Source organism: Salmo trutta, chromosome 3 (assembly GCF_901001165.1).
Source record: "Salmo trutta chromosome 3, fSalTru1.1, whole genome shotgun sequence".
NCBI lineage: Eukaryota > Metazoa > Chordata > Actinopteri > Salmoniformes > Salmonidae > Salmo > Salmo trutta.
Genome location: NC_042959.1, coordinates 60,293,431 through 60,317,442, shown reverse-complemented (window position 1 = coordinate 60,317,442; position 24,012 = coordinate 60,293,431). Strand labels below are relative to the sequence as shown.

General features: G+C 43.7%; 1 protein-coding gene across 5 annotated transcripts in view; it reads left to right on the top strand.

Annotated features, from left to right (window-relative positions):
* Positions 1 to 24,012, top strand: part of LOC115181910 (t-SNARE domain-containing protein 1) — a 167,445-nt gene that overhangs the window by 131,871 nt on the left and 11,562 nt on the right. For 4 of the 5 annotated variants that reach the window (XM_029743617.1, XM_029743624.1, XM_029743604.1 and 1 more), the window contains one exon: positions 166 to 275. In XM_029743617.1, the coding sequence (XP_029599477.1) occupies positions 166 to 261 (96 nt within the window). In that variant the 3' untranslated portion in view covers positions 262 to 275. Of the gene's footprint in view, positions 1 to 165; positions 276 to 887; positions 914 to 24,012 lie in introns of all 5 variants that reach the window. The other variant, XM_029743612.1, reaches the window with a different exon arrangement.

Here is a 24,012-nt window from a genome sequence, read left to right as displayed (position 1 = left end):
GTAAAAACCTAAGGTAACCCAATAACCCAGAATTGTGTTTCAGCCATTTCACCTGGTATTATGATGGGTGCCTGGAGAAGATTAAATGTTTGTGTTTTTGTACGTATTGAATATGTTGCAGATCCTATAGTTTTCTAATTGAATCTAATCTGATCTGACCCACAGAGGCAGATTAGGAAGAGGAAGTGTTACATGCTGGTGGCGGGAGGCTTCATCCTCACCCTCCTCATCATCATCATCGCTGTGTCAGCAAGAAAATGAAACCAACCCCAGAGGTAAGCCTCCTAAACCATCCAACACTAATGGTGTTTATAAACCAGCAGCAGCCCAAGAAACAGAGCTTTACTTAGTATTGATATTGTTATACAGGTACTATATTGGTGTATTGATTGCTATATTGACATTCTATTCTGATTGTAACCTGCATAGAGACCTGAGACGCAGAGCAGACCCTGAGAATATGGCACTGCACATTAAAAGAGTTTAGCTTTTTTTAAACCAAATGTAAATGGCATGTTATAGAAGGGTTCAGACACTTCTTTTTCAGATTTCACTTGTTTTTGAGAAGCTTGCCCCAACCAGCGATTCACTTCCTCATTGTGCAGTAGGGGGTTCTGAAAAACATCAACAAAGGCTCCAAAAACACCCAAATGATTCCTTTTAGAATCGGGAAAGCTCTCAGTATAGGGATGCAGGTCTTTAGATGTTGTACACATGTAATTGTGTCATCATGAACATTACGTTACTTTTATTTAACATTCATATTTTTTAAACTGCATTGTTTTTTAGGGGCTTGTAAGTAAGCATTTCACTGTAAGGTAAAACACCTGTCATATTCGGCGCATGTGACTAATAAAATGTGATTTGATTTGATATCTGCGAACCAGGATGAAGAACTGAATCGCTGGTTGGGGTAAGTTTATCAAAAACAAGTGAAAAAGCTAACTTGTCCTTTAAGGATGCGTTCAGTGGCAATAGTTTTATGTTGTGATAAGAGATTTAGCGGCAACTCGAATGTATAGGGATTGTACGAAAACCTAGCTTTTTAATTGGATTGTCAGTAATGTGCAGGAAGGCTTCTTTCTTGGATTGGATCAATAATTGGAATCAAAGTCAGAGGACACACTATGAAAGTGACTGACATTGACTAGCAACGTTCATAGCAACAAGACAGCAAAGTAAATAAAAATGTTGCAGCTTGACATATTTGCTTTTATAGCAAATCGATGTTTAAGTATTTTCTGTCAAGAGGAAATGTGGTGGGAAAAGGATTTATCTTCATATATAACTTTGGACCCTTTTGCCCTACGAACAGTCTCAATTTGTTGGGGCATGGACTCTACAAGGTGCCGAAAAGTGCTCCACAGGGATGCTGACCCATGTTGACTCCAATGTTTGGCTGGAAATCCTTGGGTGGCTGACCATTCTTGATAAACACGGGAAACTGTTGAGCATGAAAAACCCAGCAGCGTTGCAGTTCTTGACACAAACCGGTGCACCTCACACCTACTACCATATCCTGTTCAAAGGCACTACCACGTTTTGTCTTGCCCATTCACCCTCTGAAAGGCACACATAACATCTATAACCTGTCTCCTCCCCTTCATCTACACTGATTGAAGTGGATTTAACAGGTGACATCAATAAGGGATCATAGCATTCACCTGGTCTGTCTATGTCATGGAAAGAGCAGGTGTTCTTAATATATTGTGTATTGCTGTTCCTTCACATTATCTTTTTACAGACATTTTTTTTCTCTTCAGTTTGGACAATGAAATGGAAATAGAATTTCAACCACAAGTAATGATTTTTGTTCACTTGTAGCTTCACATAATCAGTGCTTCAAATGATTAGGCTGGCAGCTTGAATGTCTTGTGGTTGGTTAGCTCATTGTGTAGCTAGGGTAAAAGGTTGAAGAATGTTTCTCTGCCTTTACAGGAAATGACAGATTTCTTCCAACTTTTGGGTTTTGTGACAGAAAGAAAGACCCTCACCGTCAGCTCAGCAGAGGATAGAATCAGTGTAGAAGACTTTGGCTTCTATTCAATAATTAACAAATAAATTAATAAATGTCATTGGATGTTGATGGAAAACCACAACTTTCCTTAAATGATAAAGTAAACAATCTAAATGAACCCACAGTCTGGTGTCTTTATCTACCACTGATGGAATTACATTTAGGCCTCTTGTCTGACATACACAAATACACCTAAACACAATCATAGTCACTGTATTATACAGCCAATTGGTTCATCTTGAATTGGAGGTTGAGGCCTGTTGGGAGGTGTTCTCTAGTTGTCATCCCCACGTTGATTCTCTCAGGTCACAGATTAGTGGGTCTGCAGGTTTGTGGAGCAATTCGTACCAAATCATTTGGAACAGATGAGATGGAATTTCTCAAGTTGGTGCATGTGTGTGCGCGTGTGTGCACGTGTGTGCGTGTGTGCGTGTGTGTACTGAGCCCCATAGAGGAGGAAGAGTACAGGCTTAGAAGAACTGCCTGGGTTCTTGCCAAAGCAGACACAGCCATAAGCCTGGTATAGTCTGCCAGTTCTTGTACCAGAAACAGGATCCAAATAAACAAACAGAGTTTAAACAGAATTAAGCGTTCCGAGTATGTACCAACAACAAATTCAGTTTTCCTCCCATTGTTGTTGCTTGTTGTGGCCTTCTTCCATTCTCCTTGATGCTGTTGACAGATTTTGAAGAAAGTATCGGTACTAGACTACAGTACTCTCACATAATAACTATGAACACACAGTGAGGGTTAGAGAGGACATATAAACCTAGAAAGGCAGAGATGAGAATGGTGAACACTATAGACAGAGACAGGATGATATGGGCCGGTATGAACAAACACTGAGGAGGATAGAGGATATAGACGCTGAAAGAGACACAGAGGCAGATGGGCAGAGAGGAGAATAGTGAGCACTATACATCAGTTTAATGAGAGTGACGACGACAGAAATAACTGTGGAGCCGCGTCTGCTCTCGAATCAATAGCCTGGCTCTTTATGGTGCACTAAATAACGCCATAACTGCACCCTGACACTTATTTCTGCAAATGATGTTTACAGAGTCATTTGGGAAGTGCCATTTTTCAATGTGCATGTTAGCACCGTGTGCTAACTGTAACTACACCAGGTCTTCATGTGTATGGGGAGGAATGGTCGCTGAAAACAGGGGTGCTGAACGAGAGAGCTTTCAAGGGGTTTCGTCTAATCAAGCAGTGACCATGGACACTAGAAATGTGCCTGTCTAGTCTATCCTAACAGCTATACTGACTGTTGGATATCATTACACATCCAGATATTAGTCCAGTTAATGGGATTCTCCTCACACGGGGCCCCATTTACGTAATGGATTTCCCCTATTTATCTAATATTTTCCAGACCACATAGTGGTGCACGTCCCCCCAATACATTTTGCATGTGAAAGGGCCACTAATCTGTGTGGTGTGCATACAATTTGCAGTCAACATTGTCTGATAATGACACATTAGCACATTTGCTCTAAAAACTGACAATTGTATTCCATTCTAGTAACGGTTGCCATTGTGGCTAAAAAGGCTTTCATCATCATATTACACCACTGTGTAATGGACACTTGTGGGAGACCCTCTACTGCAGTGCATTGATTAGTAGTCAGGTGGCGTTGTACAAACACACACACATATACACACACACACACCGGGAGAACAAGTCATGCGGGTGACCAGGGACACAGTGCTGTCTGATCATAGAGAATCTCCAGTTTACACAATCAGAGAGATTACAAGCACACCCTGGAGCACCCTCAAAACACAAAACACGTAAGCACATCTTCACACATACAGTGCCTTCAGAAAGTATTTATACCCCTTGACTTATTTCCCATTTTGTTGTGTTACAGCCTGAATTCAAAATGGATTCAATAGATGTTGTTTTATCTCACCCATCTACACACTATAACCCATAATGACAAAGTGAAAACATGTTTTTAGATATTTTTACAGATTTATTGAAAATTAATACAGAAATATCTCATTTACATAAGAATTCACACCCCTGAGTCAATACATGTCACAGGCGTCGAAAGGATTAGACCAAGGCGCAGCGTATTTAGTGCTCATCTTTGGATTTTAATGAATGCACTTCAACAACAAAATAATAAACGCTCAACAGTTCCGTCAGGTACAATCACTAAACGGAAAATAAACACCCACAAAACCCATAAAAAACAGGCTGCCTAAGTATGGCTTCCAATCAGAGACAACGAAAGACACCTGCCTCTGATTGGAAACCATACTCGGCCACACAAGGAAAATGAAACATAGAAACAGAAAACTAGAACAAATGCCCCTAGAAACAAACCAACCCCAAAACACACAAAACAACCCCCCTGCCACGCCCTGACCATTCTGCTATGGCAAAATGACCCTTCTCACTGGTCAGGACGTGACAATACATGTAAGAATCACCTTTGGCAGCGATTACAGCTGTAACTCTTTCTGGGTAAGTCTCCAAGAGCTTTGCCCATTATTCTTTAAAAAATGTTTCAAGCCTTGAAAGAGAAAAAAGTAGCTTTTCAGACCTTTTGCCTCAGATTTGGCTTCATTTGTCAGGCTGCAGGTAGCAAGAAGCATGTCTAGGGCCTTGATGATAGACGGTAAATGAGTTGCCACTGGTCGGACCGCAGCAATACGCACACGCCATCGCGTGTCTGAAAGGCGGTTAAGACAACAACCAGTATTTTCCTTGAGAATGGCCTATCGCTCTTGGCTGGCACTGAACAGATTGTAAAGACAATTCACACAGCCAATAAAGGTTGATACTTCTGGGCACGACTGAGCTTCATGTCCACCTACACAATTAAGAGTATGGGAGGCACAAGGTGAGTATGTGGCCAGTGGATTCTTTTGCAGTATGTGTGCTTGAACTCCCTTCACTTTCCCTGACATATTTGCACCATTATCATAGCCTTGACGACGGCAATCTGCTGTCAATACCATGCCCTTCCAATGCACTCACAATCATTTCAGAAATTTCACAGCCTGTCTATCTAACAAAGTCTTTAAATTCAAGAAAATGTTCAATTATTTCCCATTCACCTGTTCCCTGAACTTTATCTTTGTGTACATATCTCACCAATAACACATTTTGCTCAGTATGGGAAATGTCTAGAGTTGCATCACATATAACCGAGTTATAGATTGCATCTTCCCTTTCATAAAGTATTGTTTTCAAAAACCCTTTGACAACATATTCCTATGAACTCGATTTGGCTCTCAGGGCTGAGGATAATGAGTCAGTCGTGCTCCTTTTCGTCCCTGACTTTCTGTAAGTGCTCACGTAACAGAGGGTCATAATTTGACAACAGTTTAAGTAAACCTAGGTAATGTCCATTATGCCTATCATGAAGATTGAGTGATTTCCCCCAGAATGGCAGATTCCTAGATGCTAAGTACAGTGTCACATCCAAAATCCTTTCTAGAACTGCTCTGTTTTTATAAATGTCTGACTAGATTTGCATTCTGCTGATGACTGTCTATACAGTCGATCTAATTCTCTGGACAAGAGGAATACCTACAGTTGAAGTCAGAAGTTTACATACACTTTGGTTGGAGTCATTAAAACTCATTTTTCAACCACTCCACAAATTTCTTGTTCAGAAACTATTGTTTTGGCAAGTCAGTTATGACATCTACTTTGTGCATGACACAAGTCATTTTTCCAACAATTGTTTACAGACAGATTATTTCACTTATAATTCACTGTATCACAATTCCAGTGGGTCAGAAGTTCACATACACTAAGTTGACTGTGCCTTTAAACAGCTTGGAAAATTACAGGAAATTATGGAATGGTTTTAGAAGCTTCTGATAGGCTAATTGACATCATTTGAGTCAATTGGAGTTGTACCTGTGGATGTATTTCAAGGCCTTCCTTCAAACTCAGTCCCTCTTTGCTTGACATCATGGGAAAATCAAAAGAAATCAGCCAAGATCGCAGAAAACAAATTGTAGACGTCCACAAGTCTGGTCCATCCTTGGGATCAATTTCCAAACGCCTGAAAGTACCATGTTCTTCTGTACAAACAGTAATACGTAAGTATAAACACCATGGGACCACGCAGCTATCATACTGCTTGGGAAAGAGATGCATTCTGTCTCCTAGAGATGAATGTACTTTGGTGCGAAAAGTGCAAATCAATCCCAGAACAACAGCAAAGGACCTTGTGAAGATGCTGGAGGAAACAGGTACAAAGTATCTATATCACAGTAAAACGAGTCCTATATTGACACAACCTGAAAGGCCGCTCAGCAAGAAAGAAGCCACTGCTCCAAAACCGCCATAAAAAAGCCAGACTACGGTTTGCAACTGCACATGGGGACAAAGATCGTACTTTTTGGAGAAATGTCCTCTGGTCTAATGAAACACAAATAAAACTGTTTGGCCATAATGACCATAGTTATGTTTGGAGGAAAAAGGGGGAGGCTTGCAAGCCGAAGAACACCATCCCAACTGTGAAGCACAGGGGTGGCAGCATCATTTTGTGGGGGTGCTTTGCTGCAGGAGGGACTGGTGCACTTCACAAAATAGATGGCATCATGAGGCAGGAAACTTATGTGGATATAAGGAAGCAACATCTCAAGACATCAGTCAGGAAGTTAAAGCTTGGTCGCAAATGGGTCTTGCAAATGGACAATGACCCCCAGCATACTTCCAAAGTTGTGGCAAAATGGCTCAAGGACAACAAAGTCAAGGTATTGGAGTGGACATCACAAAGCCCTGACCTCAAACCTATAGAACATTTTTGGGCAGAACTGAAAAAAGTGTGTGTGAGCAAGGAGGCCTACAAACCTGACTCAGTTACACCAGCTCTGTCAGGAGGAATGGGCCAAAATTCACCCAACTTATTTTGGGAAGCTTGTGGAAGGCTACCAGAAACGTTTGACCCAAGTTAAGCAATTTAAAGGCAATGCTACCAAATACTAATTGAGTGTATGTACACTTCTGACCCACTGGGAATGTGATGAAAGAAATAAAAACTCAAATAAATCATTCTCTCTACTATTATTCTGACATTTCAAATTCTTAAAATAAAGTGGTGATCCTAACTGAGCTAAGACAGGGAATTGTTACTAGGATTAAATGTCAGGAATTGTGAAAAATGTTGTTTAAATGTATTTGGCTAAGGTGTATGTAAACTTCCGACTTCAACTGTATATACTGTATTCTACACCATCTACTGCATCTTGCCTATGCCACACGCCATCACTCATCCATATATTTATATGTACATATTTTATTCATCCCTTTACATTGTGTGTAAGGTAGTTGTTGTGAATTTGTTTGATTACTTGTTAGATTTTACTGCATAGTCGTAACTAGAAGCACAAGCATTTCGCTACACTCGCATTAACATCTGCTAACCATGTGTATGTGACCAATAAAATTGGATTTGATGTGTAGTTGTTATGGTATGCTGCAGTTTTTTCCATTTCAGTTCTTGTGAGACACACCATCCTCATGCTCTGGTAGTTTGTCATACATTCTCCGCCATTTCACTGATAATATCTTACAGCCATCTTTACTATTCAGAGAACTGGGTGATGGTTTACTTTGCTCAAAAAGAACACATGGAATGCAATATAATGCCTTTACACTCTTGCTATAAATAAGCCAGTCTCTCTGCACCTTTTCTCTTCCGTTTGCTGACTTACTGTACTATAAATAGTTGGGGAATGGCTTGCCTTCTGAGTCTGGGGGTATGATTTTATACAGTTCTGTCTCCTCACCACACCTGTTGGCGGGTCTGCGAACAATAGCTTCTCTTTCATGGTCTTGTACTTTCTCTGGCCACTGTGCTGGATTATGTAAACCTCATCTTCCTCACCCTCATCTTCCTCACTTCGAATCTGTCCATACTCTTCCTTTCCCTTATTACTTCTCTTCTGTCACTCCTTCCCTGGCACTGCTGCTACTCTTTAACTCCTCCTCCTCCTCCCTGCTCTCCTCTGCATCAGAGTCTGTCTGACAGCTTTCTGCTGAGATTCTGCCTACTCTAGGCACTAGGAAGTGAGTAAACAAAGGGAATTTAAGGTTTAATGTTCGCTCCTACAAAGGTTACCATACAAAAAATCTAATACTGAAAGAAAATACGTTTTAAGAGTATACATATCAAATAGAATATGTATTTAAGTATGTCTAAGTCATCATGTGCCTAAGGTCCTCCAAGGTCCGCTGATTTCAATTTCATGTAGTAGCCACATGTTGGGATCTTTGTCTACAACAGTAGTAGTAGGCTACATGTTAGGTTTTAATTTTAGTCTAGCTAGCTAACAAATATCATGCAAATATTTGGGAATTCAGTTATAATAACATCTAAATAATAGCTAATTAGCTGAGGTTGCAAATGGTTGAATTCCTAAGACTAGAAAACCATACCACGTGGAGCATTGGCTACACGGCTGGAAATGGTTAAACTCAGACTATCGATCCCTACAGAATAAGAGAAAATCTTAGATATAATTACTAGACTGCAGCTAGAAATGATGTAAACCTAGGATGAGAATACTGACAACCGTCGAAACATCTATTCTAAGAACAATGGACGCCTGACGTATCCATTACAACAGGCACTATCCAGAGCCCCTGATAAAGCTACAACCATGAAAGACATTGTGACTTCTGGGGAAGTAACTAGAGACTCTCTGATGAACTGACTCTCCAGCAGATGGACCGACGATTCCAAGTGAGAAGACAACAACGACATATGGGCGTAAATATATTTATTGCAATTATTCCCGAATGAGCAGCCGTTCATGTGCAAAGGATTAGAATTTCAATGAATATAATTACCCACTGTGTGTAGTGAATCCATTTTGTCTTTCCTGCTCCTTTATTGGTCGACACCCCTTTTTCTTTGCCCATTGATCAGATATTAAATATCTGAAGTATCTGAAGAGTTATATTCGGAAAATTATAACTTTGTAATCTGAAGATTTTCTGTGGTGCTGTCACGTCCTGAGATGTTATTGATGTATTGATGTAAGATGTTATTTTCTATGGTAGAGTAGGTCAGGGTGTGACACGGAGTGTTTTGTGTTTTTCTATGTTTTCTATATCATTTTAAGTTCTAGTTTTCTATTTCTATGTTGTTTTTTGGGATGATCTCCAATTAGAGGTAGCTGGTCCTCGTTGTCTCTAATTGGAGATCATACTTAAGTAGGGTTTTTTTCCACCTGTGTTTGTGGGTAGTTGTATTCTGTTTAGTCTTCAGTACCTGACAGAACTGTGAGCTGATCGTTTTTGCTTTTGTTATTTTCTTTAGTGTTCTGTGTTAAAATAAAACGTCATTATGAGCACTCAACACACTGTGCTTTGGTCCCCTCGCTATGACAGCCGTTACAGAACTGCCCACCACCAAAGGACCAAGCAGCGTGATCAGGAATGGACATGGGAAGACATTCTGGACGGGAAAGGACCCGGGAGTCAGGCTGGGGAGTATTGCCGCTCGAGGGAGGAGATTGAGGCAGCAAAAGCAGAGCGGCGTTATTATGAGGCAAGTGCGAGAGACAGCCCCCCCCCAATTTTTTTTGTTGGGGAGATTGGGGAGATTGGCAGAGTCAGGTTGGAGAACTGAGCCAACTCCTCGGGCTTACTGTGGGGGGCGAGTGATCGAGCAAGCGCCATGTTATGCGGGGATGCGCACTGTGTCGCCAGTGTGCAGCTCCAGCCCGGTGCGCTCGGTGCAAGCTTCCCACAGTTGCCGTGCTAGAGTTAGCATTCATCCAGGAAGGATTGTGCTTGCTCAGCGTTCTTGGTCTCCGATGCGTCTCTTCGGCCCAGGTTATCCTGCGCCAGCTCTACGCACGGTACCCCCAGTTTGCCAGCACAAACCTGTGCGACCTGTTACAACGCCCCGCGCTTGCCGGGCTACGGGGGTTATCCAGCCAGGATGGGTTGTGCCAGCCATAAGCTCCAGACCTCCAGTGCACCTCCACGGCCCAGTATACCCTGTGCCTGCTCTGCGCACCCGGCCTCCAGCAACGTTCCCTAGTCCAGAACTCTCAGCGACGTTCCCTAGTCCGGTGAGACCAATTCCAGCTCCACAAAAGAAGCCTCCAGTGATAATCTATGGTCCGAAGCCTCCAGTGATAATACATGGCACGAAGCCTCCAGTGATGATCCATGGCCCGGAGCCTGTAGGGATGATCCATGGCACGAAGCCTCCAGAGATAATCCATGACCCAGAGCCTGTAGGGATGATCCATGGCCCGGAGCCTGTAGAGATGATCCATGGCATGAAGCCTCCAGTGATAATCCATGGCCTGGAGCCTCCAGTGATGATCCATGGCACAAAGCCTCCAGTGATGATCTATGGTCCGAAGCCTCCAGTGATAATACATGGCACGTAGCCTCCAGTGATGATCCATGGCCCGGAGCCTGTAGGGATGATCCATGGCACGAAGCCTCCAGAGATAATCCATGACCCGGAGCCTGTAGGGATAATCCATGGCAAAAAGCCTGTAGGAATGATCCATGGCCCGGAGCCTGTAGAGATGATCCATGGCACGAAGCCTCCAGTGATAATCCATGGCCCGGAGCCTCCAGTAATGATCCATGGCACAAAGCCTCCAGTGATGATCCATGGCGCGGAACCTGTAGTGATGATCCATGGCACGGAGCCTCCAGCGACGCTCCCCAGTCCGGAGCCTCCAGCGACGCTCCCCAGTCCGGAGCCTCCTGAGACGCTCCCCAGTCCGGAGCCTCCTGAGACACTCCCCAGTCCGGAGCCTCCTGAGACGCTCCCCAGTCCGGAGCCTCCTGAGACGCTCCCCAGTCCGGAGCCTCCTGAGACGCTCCCCAGTCCGGAGCCTCCTGAGACGCTCCCCAGTCCGGACGCTCCCCAGTCCGGAGCCTCCTGAGACGCTCCCCAGTCCGGACGCTCCCCAGTCCGGAGCCTCCTGAGACGCTCCCCAGTCCGGAGCTTCCTGAGACGCTCCCCAGTCCGGAGCCTCCTGAGACGCTCCCCAGTCCGGAGCCTCCTGAGACGCTCCCCAGTCCGGAGCCTCCTGAGACGCTCCCCAGTCCGGAGCCTCCTGAGACTCAGCTGCAGCCCAGAGTCTTCAGCGGCGGCCTGCAGCCCAGAACCTCCAGCGGCGATCTACAGGCCGGTTCCTTCGATGACGATCCACGGTCCGGTGGTACTAAAGCAGAGGGATCAGGGGGTGGAGTGGGAGTTACGCCCTGAACCGGAGCCACCTCCTCTGCTGGAGGATAAGGTTATGTGGACTGCACTAGAGCCGCCATAAACAGGTGTTACCCACCCTACCCCGTCCTGACCATTGTAAGATGTTATTTTCTATGGTAGAGTAGGTCAGGGCGTGACAGGGGGTGTTTTGGGTTTTTCTATGTTTTCTATATCTATATAATTTTTTGGGATGATCTCCAATTAGAGGCAGCTGGTCCTCGTTGTCTCTAATTGGAGACCATATTTAATAAGTAGGGCTTTTTTCCACCTGTGTTTGTGGGTAGTTGTATTCTGATTAGTCTATGTACCTGACAGAACTGTGAGCTTTTGTTTTTCTCTTTGTTATTTTGTCTTTAGTGTTTTTGAGTTAAAATATATTTCATCATGAGCACTCAACACGCTGCGCTTTGGTCCCCTCTCTACGACAGCCATTACAGGTGCCCCGACTTCCTAGTTAATTAAATTTACATGATTAGTTTAATCACATAATAATAATAATTACAGAGATTTGATAAAATAACATTCTTCACATTTAATGATAGCTGCCTACTGTCGTGTCTCTGGCTATCTCTAGCTAGCAAGCTATCAAGCCAGCTATATTGGCTAGCTAGGCTACTCAGGCCGTCTGCACTGACTCAAATCCTTCTCCTCGTTTTTTTCTGGGAAAAAATGTAGTGAGTAATTTTTTTCGTGAATTTTGCTGGATCTGTCTCTGATTCCTTTCTTTTTCTGGAAACCTGATTTTGTTTTTGAGTGGGGCATAGTGGTTATCTCTCGTGAATGCTTAGGCTACATGCCGGAGCGTCTGTCAGATCAGCTGTATTTATTTCTTGCTCCTCGTGGAGAATGGACCAAACCATGTGCATTATGGGAGGGTGGGGGGTACAAACAGGATGGTTGGGTAGAGATGCCTGATCTGATTATGATTATACATTTTAATTTTCATCACAGATTTTTTTGTCTAACAATGTTTAAATGATAAACAAATAATTTTCTTAACATTTAGGGGATGAATCATTTATGCCCCCCCCCCCCTAACGACGCCCTTGCAAACAGGACGCATGTTTTGGAACATGTTTATTCTGTAGAAGCTTCCTTCTTTTCACTCTGTCAATTATGGTGGAGTAACTACTATGTTGTTGACCCATCTTCAGTTTTCTCCTATCACAGCCATTAAACTCAGTAACTGTTTTAAAAGTCACCATTGGCCTCATGGTGAAATCCCTGAGCGGCTTCTTTCCTCTCCGGCAAATGAGTTAGGAAGGACGGCTGTATCTTTGTAGTGACTGGGTGTATTGAGACACCATCCAAAGTGTAATGAATGACTTCACCATGCTCAAAAGGATATTCAGTGTCTGTTTTTCTTTCTTTTTTTTATCAAGCTACCAATAGGCGCCCTTCCTCGTGAGGCATTGGAAACCTCCCTGGTCTTTGTGGTTGAATCTGTGTTTGAAATTCACTGCTTGACAGAGGGACCTTACATATAATTGTATGTGTGGGGTACAGAGATGAGGTTGTCATTCAAAAATCATGTTAAACACTAGTATTGCACACAGAGTGAATCCATTTAACTTATTATGTGACTTGTTAACATAATACACACATGTTTACTCCTGAACTTATTTAGGCTTGCCATAACAAAGGGGTTGAATATTTATTAAGACATTTAAATGTTTTATTTTTAATTCATTTGTACACATTTCAAAAAAACATAGGCCAGTGACAAAAAACAGATATTTAATTGGTTTTAAATGCATCAAAATGTGCAAAAGTCAAGCGGTGTGAATATTCTTTGAAGGCACTGTAGGCTGCTACACCATACTAAGTTAACCCTGTATTAACCCCCTGTTGCCTATTCATCTTTCTTGTGTTGCTAGAGGTACCTCCCTTTGCTCTGACTGCATTGCGAGTGAGATGATGAATGTGTTATTGTTGTGTGTGTGTGTGTGTGTGTGTGTGTGTGTGTGTGTGTGTGTGTGTGTGTGTGTGAATGGTGACAGATAGATACAGAGAAGCTTTATTAGCCTCTCCTGCCTGCTGCAGTGGATGGCTGCATACTGTATGAGAGACAATCAGCTTTTTGATGCATTAACTGTTGTTGATAACACATATTCCCACAAAGAGAGCTATTCTGTGACGCTCCCCCTCAAATCACAGAAGATGTTTGTCAGAGTGATTCAGTTAAAAAAATTATGTTTTGCATAGGCTAGACTACACATCCACAGTAAATGTAATTTGTCACAGGTATGACCATATTTCTTCGTCCTGGTCAAAAGCTTTGTCTGTTGTGCCATTGGCAAAGCACATGTTCCAAATCTTTTGAAAGTGGTTGATTTAAATTACAATTTGCCAACACTGATGCAATACTCCCTTATCATTTCTGACATGTAAATGTCACTGATAATCTGAGTCGTTTTATCTTTGGTTGTTTGGTGTACATGCAGCTATATCGGTGAGTTTAGCTGATACATTCTCACTGTCCTCTACCGGCTCCTCATTTTTCATGTTTTTTCACGTGCACACAGCCAAGGCATCTGTTCACGTCCATTTACTATATTTGAGTGATTTCTCCCTGATGAGACAATTTTATTTTTTACTATATTTGAGTGATTTCTTCCTGATGAGAGCTACATTGTACACAATGACAAACACATATGCACACAGACATGCACACACATGCACACAGACATGCACACACATGCACACAGGCACATACACACAAACCTAGAGGTGTCTTTCTCAGCCCATTCTTCCTCATACAGCTCTGTGCCTGTTTGGTTGGTATGTGGTTGTGGTCAACCCACCCGTAGGCCTCTAACTTAACAGATCTGAGGTCCCCTACTGGGACACAGCTCAGCGGGGTTTTCTACTGGTCTGGGATCAGTGCCCAAGCATTCAGTAAGGAGGTAGATTCCCTCTATCGAACAGCAACACTGCTCACATGTTTTTCCTATTTATTTTATTTTACAGATCTTGTACATGTGCATTTCCCTCCACATGGGCTACCCTCACCCAAAGGAGTACACAGGTTTCATGCCCAATTGCACCCCATTTCCGTTATAGTGAACTAATTAGTCCCCCAAATGGGTGCCATTTCAAATGTAGACACAGTCCTTCTCACAAAATGGAGGAAGATTACACCACAGTCCTTCCTAATTTTCCAACATATTTTTCCATTAATAATTTCACATATTCATTCTTTCCATTTTGCGAGAGGAGAGAGAAGATGCCTATATATCTGCCTTTTGGGTATTTACTGTCCTCTCCGTCTAAACTTCAGGATGCCTTTAAACTTTTCCTCCCTTCCTTGGTTCCTTCATTCTGCACCAGATACAGTCAGGCTGAACAGCTGCGTATGTTATTGGCATAGGCAATTATAAAGTAAGCTCAGGCCATTTGTGATGGAGGGAGGCAAAACTGAAGAGGCCTGCAGGCCCCGGACCCCTAGCTGTAAGTGGATCATTGGGTAGGCTGGGAGAAGGTGACCGCTCAATTTAATAGCGCTTCATTAATGCAGGAGTATAGTCCCAGCATTCATCCACATCTGATCCTCAGGTAACACTTGATTTAAACTATGAGTAGACTATCAGTAAGATGTTTGCAACATGTCTATTGACTTGCAGCTACCCCTTCAAATGCATTGCCAATACAGTGATTATTCATATTGACTGGTATGTGTGGATATTGGAACAAAACCAGTATCTCTCTGACTCTTAACCAAACAGTTTATTACCAAGACAGAACATACAGTAACTATCCCTCAGATGCTAAGTATGCCACATAGATAAAAAGAGAACCCTCCACACACTCTGGACTAAATGTGTCCCGTAGTCTTTATACCTGACACAAGGTAAGGATATCTTTGAAGCTCCACACGGTGCCAAGAGATAGACAGCCAGATAGCTGTAAATCAGGGTCAAGGTTGTGGGAAAAATACATATGAATCCGAAAGGGATGTTTGGTTATATTGCAAGGATTGTTGTAAAGTTGTCCTGTTTTGGGTCAGAAGAAAATGATTGAAGTAATGTATTTTAGGCTTTGGGTGAGGCTGTGAGAACCCATGCCTCTAGTCCATACCTTTTGTGTCCCAGACAGCGCTAGTGAAATACTATGATATGAAAGTACCAGACAGACTGTGACTAGCTAGCTGTCATTGTTGCCTCAGGAACAGGCTAGATGGTGGGTGACATAGCTAGCTTCACTGTTTTCACACATGCTTCCTTATTCAGTCAAAACGAGTCTAGTCTAGTCAGTGGAGATAAGAGAAGAGGAACTGTGCAGCTGCCAATGTGATTTTATGTATCTCTTGTGCTCATCCTTGTCTGAATAGTACATCACTGACAGTCTCTTTGCTTTCTCAAGGGAACAGTGTGTTACTCTATGTTTTTGCAACTTGTTGAATGTTCCTAATGCAGCTTTTATTTAGTTTAGTGTTGATTCTCAAATATTCACTGTCATCTTGAATTTATTCTCCAGTGTTCTATAGTTCACAATGCCAATAGTCTTTTTTAATATACAGAAATGGAGTTGACAGTATATTGAACTATTTTCCACAATATCAAGGCATTTCTGAGCTGTGCTGCAGGAGAAATGTGTATTTCAATACCATAAAAATATTGATAATCATAATCTGAAGTATGGGAGTTTCAACGATCAAATGAGGTGTCAAAGCTTGTTTATAACTTATGTGTTCACACAGCTTTCTTGCTGAATTTCGAACACGGATGAAGCCACATTTCAAGCACTTTTTTCTTCTGATAAATATTAAGGAATTAATGCTGCAGATCCATGTTAAATTTAGCATCCAAAGCTGCTTTCCTCACTATAATGAAACACTGCAGACAGGCTCATACTGAAAGAGGCTTATTCAAATGATTTAAAAAGCTAAGTTGACAACACAGAACAGGGATCCAGCAACAACGAGACATTGCAAAGATGAGACAAGATTTTTTTTATATATATATTTTTATAAAATAGTGACTTATGAAAGGTCTTACCACTCAGAATGGTATAAGTACTCTGAAGTGGGGAGTTATTACGTCATTTGAATATTACCATTAATAGAGAACCCTTATGTTCAGACAGGTGGAAAAATATTACTTAATGACACCCTCAGACAGGAAAGATGACCAACGAAACAGTTTTCAAGCAAAACATTTAACCAGAAAAACATTTCTTACACGTAATGCGGGCAGTTCCACGCCAGGAAGGCCCGGAAATAGTTTTGGTACCTCTGTTCTGGCAATTCCCACATAGAAACCTCATTGGGAGGAAGGAAGATTGATATTCTTTTTACATTTATAAAGAGAAAATCATGATTTAAGTGGCAATTTTAGGCCCTTTTAGAATTATCCATACCACTTGTACTCTAAAATATGGAGTATGTATAAATTCTGAAATAAACATTTCACGTTAATTTATTCAATCTCAAAAGTACCCTTGAATTAAAAAAAAGTATAATTGGCCCAGCAAAATAAATAGTAGGGGTACGCTGTAATGATAAATCGTGGGCCTATCACAATTAACACTGTCAAAAAACTATAGACTATTACACCATTGTTTAACATTACTGAATGTCAGCCTCGTAAAAAAAATCTGCAAATTGACTTGAAACCTGGTGGTATATGCTCCGAACTGTGGTGTTGTTCGATGAGAACACTTACATTTTGCCAAGGCTGAGATAAGTGGCTGAGACACGCGTGGACAAGGCTGAGATGAGTAGTCGAGACACACGGACAAGGCTGAGATGAGTGGCCGAGACACACGGACAAGGCGGAGATGAGTGGCCGAGACACACGGACAAGGCGGAGATGAGTGGCCGAGACACACGGACAAGGCGGAGATGAGTGGCCGAGACACACGGACAAGGCGGAGATGAGTGGCCGAGACACACGGACAAGGCGGAGATGAGTGGCCGAGACACACGGACAAGGCGGAGATGAGTGGCCGAGACACACGGACAAGGCGGAGATGAGTGGCCGAGACACACGGACAAGGCGGAGATGAGTGGCCGAGACACACGGACAAGGCGGAGATGACTAGTCGAGACCGAGGCGTAAGTGGACAAAAGTGGATGCATCAATTCACGCTACAAGTGTAGGCCTAATAACAATCGCCGAATGTCATTACAATTCTTATAGGCGTTTTGTAGCATTCATCAAAAACATCCATTCATCAAAATGCAGGTGAACAGTGCACTGTTGGGGTTTGGATGCTGGAATTATTTTCTGAGTGGCTGAACGTGCACAGGTAGCCTACAGGAGCTTATTTTTTAACCCTCCTGTTGTGTTCGTTTCATATGAATTCGTTCTGTGTTCCCGGTCCAAAATGACCGCCCCATTATTGCTGATTTATAAATCCATAATAATACATATATTATCAGCTAATGTTGTGTTAGGTATTTTTATCAACTTAAGTTCTTGTGAAAGTTTTGAACTTCTATTTGCTATTTATGGCCTGTAGGCCTCATTGACCTGAGCTCATACACTTTGTTTTTGAGTAAAAAGAAGCATAATGTATGGATTATTAAGACTATAATAAATACTCAGATGAAAAAATCATCAAAATGTATTTTGTACGTTCAGATGCCCTGTCATGGAACCTTATGACAATCAGATTAAATTAACTACATTTTTCAGAGAGAAAAGTTAAATACATCGGTCCAATTCGACCACAGCACAGCAGGAGGGTTAAGTGATTTTTCATCTGATTGTCAAACACATCATGACTGGTTGTGTTCATGCCGCATTAAAAGCGTCCATAAGGCTAGAGGAAGCTTTCCCTAAAGTATATTGAATTAAATTGCCAAAATTATATAGCCTAATTAGCTTACTCCTGTCTATACAGAAATGAATTTAATAATTCAAAATAGGCTACTACACCATAAAGCATGATTGGCCACAGAAGATCATTAACTTCTTAAAAAAACATTTGCTTTAAATGTCATAGCCTACAGTCGAAAGGGCCCACAATTTGGGCAGCGCGCGTGGCAAATACCAAATAGATGATTGTTCCGTTGTGACTGTCTGTGAAAAGCAGAGAGACCCTAGCTAGGCATATCGCAATATCAAAAATACAACCGCGGAAAAACAGTCGAAGGCAAATGTCTATTATAAAGAGATGACAATGAAAAGACTCCAATCTGTCTTTTAGTTATCAAACTTCTCAAACACATCAAAATTCTCAACTTAATTGAGCGAACAGTAAATAGCCTATCTTATTGGCACCAGTGGAGAACATTGGCCAAATCTCAGGTGAGTGTGCATATTCACTGTCTTTATCATTGGGTCAGTGCCACTTTTGTTCATTTTTGGCCAATGTTAAAAGGTATTGTTAAAAGTAAAAAATTATACGACAAATCTTTACTAGGCCCACAGAGATCCTATCTAATATGAATTGTGATTCTATGGTTAAAAAAATTCAAATAGTGCATTCGGAGAGTATTCAGACTTTATCCAATTTTTACATTTTTTTCTGAAATATCATACATAAGTATTTAGACTCTTTACTCAGTACTTTGTTAAAAACCTTTGGCCGTGATTACAGCCTGGAGTCTTCTTGGGTATGACGCTACAAGTTTGGCACACCTGTATTTGGGGAGTTTCTCACATTCTTCTCTGCAGATCCTCTCAAGCGCTGTCAGGTTGGATGGGGAGCATCGCTGCCCCGCTATTTTCAGAACTCTCCAGAGATGTCTGATTGGGTTCAAGTCCAGGCTCTGGTTGGGCCACACAAGGACATTCACAAACTTGTACAGAAGCCACTCCTGTGTTGGCTGTGTGCTGAGGGTCATTGTCCTGTTGGAAGGTGAACCTTTGACCCAGTCTGAGGTCTTGAGACCTAGCAGTGCACAGGTCTGAAACGCATTTCGCTAGGTCAATGAGAACAGCTTCAAGGGCGTACAAAGAGATTCTCGTGAAGACGGGAGGACCCAGTGGAGTTTCGGTGGAAGAAGAAGACGCAATCCTCCGAAACACTGCAACTACCAACAAAGAAGTTTTTGAATGGTTCAAGTGGGACAGTATTGGCGCCGCCTGTGATCCTCAGTGTGGTGGCTGCAGATGCGGTAGGTGCCCCCCTGGAGGCAATGAAATGACCCTAGGAGAGGAAAGAGACTTGGATAAAATAAAGGAATGTCTCACCTACGTGCAAGCTGACAAGAACAGCGAATCCCCTCACTGGGACGCAGCTTACCCGTGGAAAGGAGACCCCACAACGCTGCCTGACAATCGACGTGCAGTGGAAGCGACCTTTTTAAACACTGAGAAACGACTGGAGAGGGAGCCGGAATGGAAGGCTGCGTACAGAGAGCAAATCCACAATATGGTCTCAAGAGGGGCTGCCGTTAAAGTCACCCAGGAGGAAATCGATAGCTGGAAGGGACCTAAGTGGTATATCAGTCATTTAGTTGCTCCTAATCCTCACTCAACCACTACCCCTGTAAGAATTGTCTGGGACAGTAGCCAAGAATTCATGGGAATAAGTTTAAATGATCTACTGTACAAGGGTCCTCATGTCCTAAATCAGATAAGGGGCGTGCTTCTGAGATTCAGGATGGGGTTGTACGCCGCCCTGGGCGATGTGAAAAAAATTTACAACTCTGTCTGGCTAGAAGACAAAGAAGTACACCTCCATCGATTCCTCTGGAGAGACAATCCTGAGGAGGTGATCGAAGTCTTTGCTGTCACAGGGTCAACATTGGCGATAAACCTGCTGGTTGTATCGCCCAGGTGGCAATGAGAGAAACAGCCAACCTGCCCCAGTTTGCAGCCATGGTTGAGGAGCGCAGAGTTGTGGTAGAAGATAGTTATGTGGATGACATCTTGACGTCCCACAATGACTTGCAGATACTGGAGAAAATCACCAAAAGAGTGGAAAAGATCTTAAAGGCTGGAGGCTTCTCCCTTAAGCCATGTGTCTTATCAGGCCAAAGTGAGATGTCCGCAACCACAACTGATACCAGTATCAGTAAGACAACTGTGAGTGTGCCCAAAACGCTGGTGTTACCCAACCAGATGCGGGACGAAGAGAGCAAAGCACTTGGAGTCGGCTATGAACCAGAGACCGACAAACTTCGTGTGATGACCTCTGTAAATTTCTCAAAGAGAGGAAAGATGAGAACAGGAGTTGATTTGCGCGAAGAGGAAGTCAGAGGTAAAACTCCAAACCCATTGACCCGTCGGATGCTGCTAAGCCAGATCGCTGGATTCTACGACCCCATTGGTCTTGCCACACCCGCAAAGCAGAAAGGGGTTATGCTTGTGAGAGAAGCTTACCAAGAAGCGAGTATAAGCAGTCCAGTTAAGGACACTTGGGATGACCCACTCTCACCAAAACTACGGGAGGCTTCCATAAGACTCCTCGAAGAATATGTGAGACTTGCCCAGATCAGGTTTGAAAGAAGCCTCACACCAACTGGAGCCATAGGCCATCCAATGGGAGTCACGTTTTCAGATGGGAGTGAGGCTTCCTACGGCGTGGTGCTCTATCTCCGTTGGGAGACGCAGAATGGGGTCGTAGTGAGGCTGGTTGAGTCAAAAGCAAAGCTTACCCCTCTCAACCAGAAAGGAGACGTGATTAAGGCAGAGGTATGTGGTGCTGTCTTTTCGATCCGCCTGAGAAAATACCTTGTAAAGCACTGCCGCATCAAGGTCGCATGCTGGGTCCACTTTGTGGATAGCCAAACAATCCTGGGAGCAATTCACAAGGATAGCTATGGCTACCAAACTTTCTTCGCTAACCGCATCGGAGAGATCCAGAAGGCTGGACCAGTGGAAGACTGGAGGTGGATTGAGGGCAACCTGAACATAGCAGACATCATCACAAGGGGAGCAACTCCTGAGGAACTCGATGAAGGTTGCAGAGAAGAGCGTTCTCAGCTGTAGTCACCAGGTCTCAGGCAGAAAAGTTCTCAGGCCCCAGCAATACTGATGTTGGGGCAGACTTGCAAGACTCCGCACCGTGACCGCAGATGAAAGACCAAGGTCCAACTCCAGCAGTAGAGAGGCCAAAGAGGAAGCCCTGGGGTGTAGCTCTAGTGCGCCTTGTCGGGCCCGAACGATTCAGTAGCTTGTCTAAATTGTGTGGAACAATCGCCTGGGTCCGAAGAGCGGCAGAATCCTGGCTGAGGACAAGCTACCAAGCCTCGAGCTCATCAAACTGGGAAGTGAGGGGCCCCAGGCTGTCTGTGGGAGAGAGAACAGCGGCTTTCCAAGACCTAGCCCTTGCAGCCCAAGACGGCGTGAACTTTCAGAATACGACCTTAAACCGCCTTGTTGTGATGAAAGATGACAACAATGGACTCTTACTTTGTGGTGGTAGAGTCCAGTCTTGGAATGAAGACGGAACCGCTGTACCTTTAATCCAGTTCCGGTCGTGGCTGGGGGCCTTGCTTGCGAGGGAAGCTCACGAAGCGAATCATGAAGGAGTGGCTGCCACACTGCTGCACACTAAAAGAAAGGCCTGGGTTGTGCAAGGTCGGAGGACAGTGAAGAAGGTGGTCAACAGGTGCATCACTTGCAAGAAGCAAAGAGCCCGGCTGTGCCAGCAAGTGATGAGCGCTCTTCCTCAGGAACGTACCAGTAGAGCGAACCCATTCGAGTATACTACACTAGACCTCTTTGGATCCTTTGAAGTGAGGGACGCTGTTAAGAAAAGAACCAAGAAAAAGGTCTGGGGAGTCGTGTATTGCTGCATGACTTCCAGAGCCATCCATGCTGATCTCATCGACGACCAGTCTTCTGAGAGCTCTCTTCAGGCCTACTCCCGGTTCACTGCTCTGAGGGGGCATCCCAAAAAGCTATGGTCAGACAGAGGCACAAACTGCTTGGGAGCCAGGCCTGCTCTGAGAGAGCTACACAAGCACCTGGCCTGTTTGCAGAAGGCATCCGTTGAAGACAAGGCTGCCAGAAATAGCACAGAGTGGCAATGGGACTTTCATCCTGCAGACTCGCCACACAGGAATGGAGCAGCAGAGGCAGCTGTCAAGCTCCTTAAAAGAGCTCTTAACAGTCTTGGCGGAACAACTGGCTGCTACACCTGGGGGGAGTTCCAGACCCTTCTCTACTCTGCAACCAACTTGACTAATGAGCGACCCATCGACGCCAGGGCACAGGAACAAGAGGACTCAGTGGAGTATTTGACCCCCAACTCCCTTATCCTGGGGCGCACCAGACAGGGAGGTGACATATACGGAATCGACATGGAAACCCGCTCTTGGCACAGGCTGAGGGCTGTCCAGGCTGGAGTCGACAGGTTCTGGAAGAAATGGAGCGAACTGGCAGGACCAAACTTGTTCATACGACACAAGTGGCACCGAGCAGAGAAGTATCAAGGTTGGAGACATAGTCTGGATTGTGGACCAGAACGCTCTGAGGGGGCAGTTCCGGCTCGGCTGGGTTGCTACAACATATCCAGACGAGAAGGGGGTTGTCCGGGATGCGGACATAACAACCTGCATGGGTCTTCCTGCTCCCATGTTTCCCAGGGCCCGGAGAAAGGACTCTACCATGCACACGAAAATCTTCATTCGCAGGGATGTGCGGAGGTTGGTGATCTTGATTCCTGCTGAAGACCAAGAGGAGGTGAGATAAGTCCTCGCCATGGGTACCCAAAGACTGACTCTGTGTTCTTTGCTTAGCTAGCGGGTAACCCTGGGAGGCAACTGAGTGCTTCGAGGACAAACCTACACTCAGTAGGAGGAAAGGTGGTGGAGCCTACCTCCTTAGTTAACACGTTTGTTTGTAAATGCCTACAAAGACTGGACTTTAGTTTGAAATTCTCACTGAGAGACTCAAGAGACTGTGCCCTCCTTGGATCTTCGATCAGTCGGCCAAGTGGCAGGTGTTGAGACTTCTAGCTCACTCAGGAAAAGAAAAAAATATATATATACATAGATAAAAGTGAAGCAAATGGGTCTGATGCGTTCAATTAAATGGGGAACGAGTGACTTCTTTAAGTTTCTTAGATGCTCAGATATGTTACGTTATGTGCGCATGCGCAGCTTCACTAGAGACTTAAATTACAGCACCTGGTAATCACTTCACCGCAGACAATCATCAGGAGCACACAGCCTGTTGGTATGTAACTGCGAACTACTCAGTCTAGCATTAATGTTTAAGTCACTTATATGTTTGTGCACTGAACGTTTACCTCACTGTGTCGGTGTTAGTTGGCCGGGAGTAACTTGTAGCTCGCTGGGTGTGGTAGCTCAGCGACCCAGATGCTATATAGCATTAAGCTATTATTATCAGCCATTTGCATTGTGCTGATTGTTCGGAGCACTCTGGTGGCGGTGGTGATAGCGGTGGTTTGGTTCGGTTATCCATGGTGGAGTGCCGCATTATGTTGCGTTTGTGTGTGTGTAAATCCTTTGGACGAGGCATGTGGTGGCATGGGTTCTGTGTCCTGTGACAGCGTCCATAACAACCTGTGATGGCAGAGTCACTGTGCGCATGCTCCTCTGACGCTGGGCATTCTGGGTGATGTAGTCGGTGCTGTTTTAAGCCAGATTTGCCACATCTTTGATGGTGTTGCAGGCTTATTTGATTTTCATTATTTACATTATTATTATATTACTTGAATAATATAAGATATATTATATCTTAATAATATATTGTCATTATTTGTATGTTGTATTTCAGGTTTATGACCTGTGGTCATTTGATTTAAAATAAAATTAAGGACAAACACGAGTCATGACATTGTGTGCTTCCTGGTGAGCCTTTTCGGAGGGCTAAAAAACGAAAAATCCGAACACACGTTGATCCCCTGAAT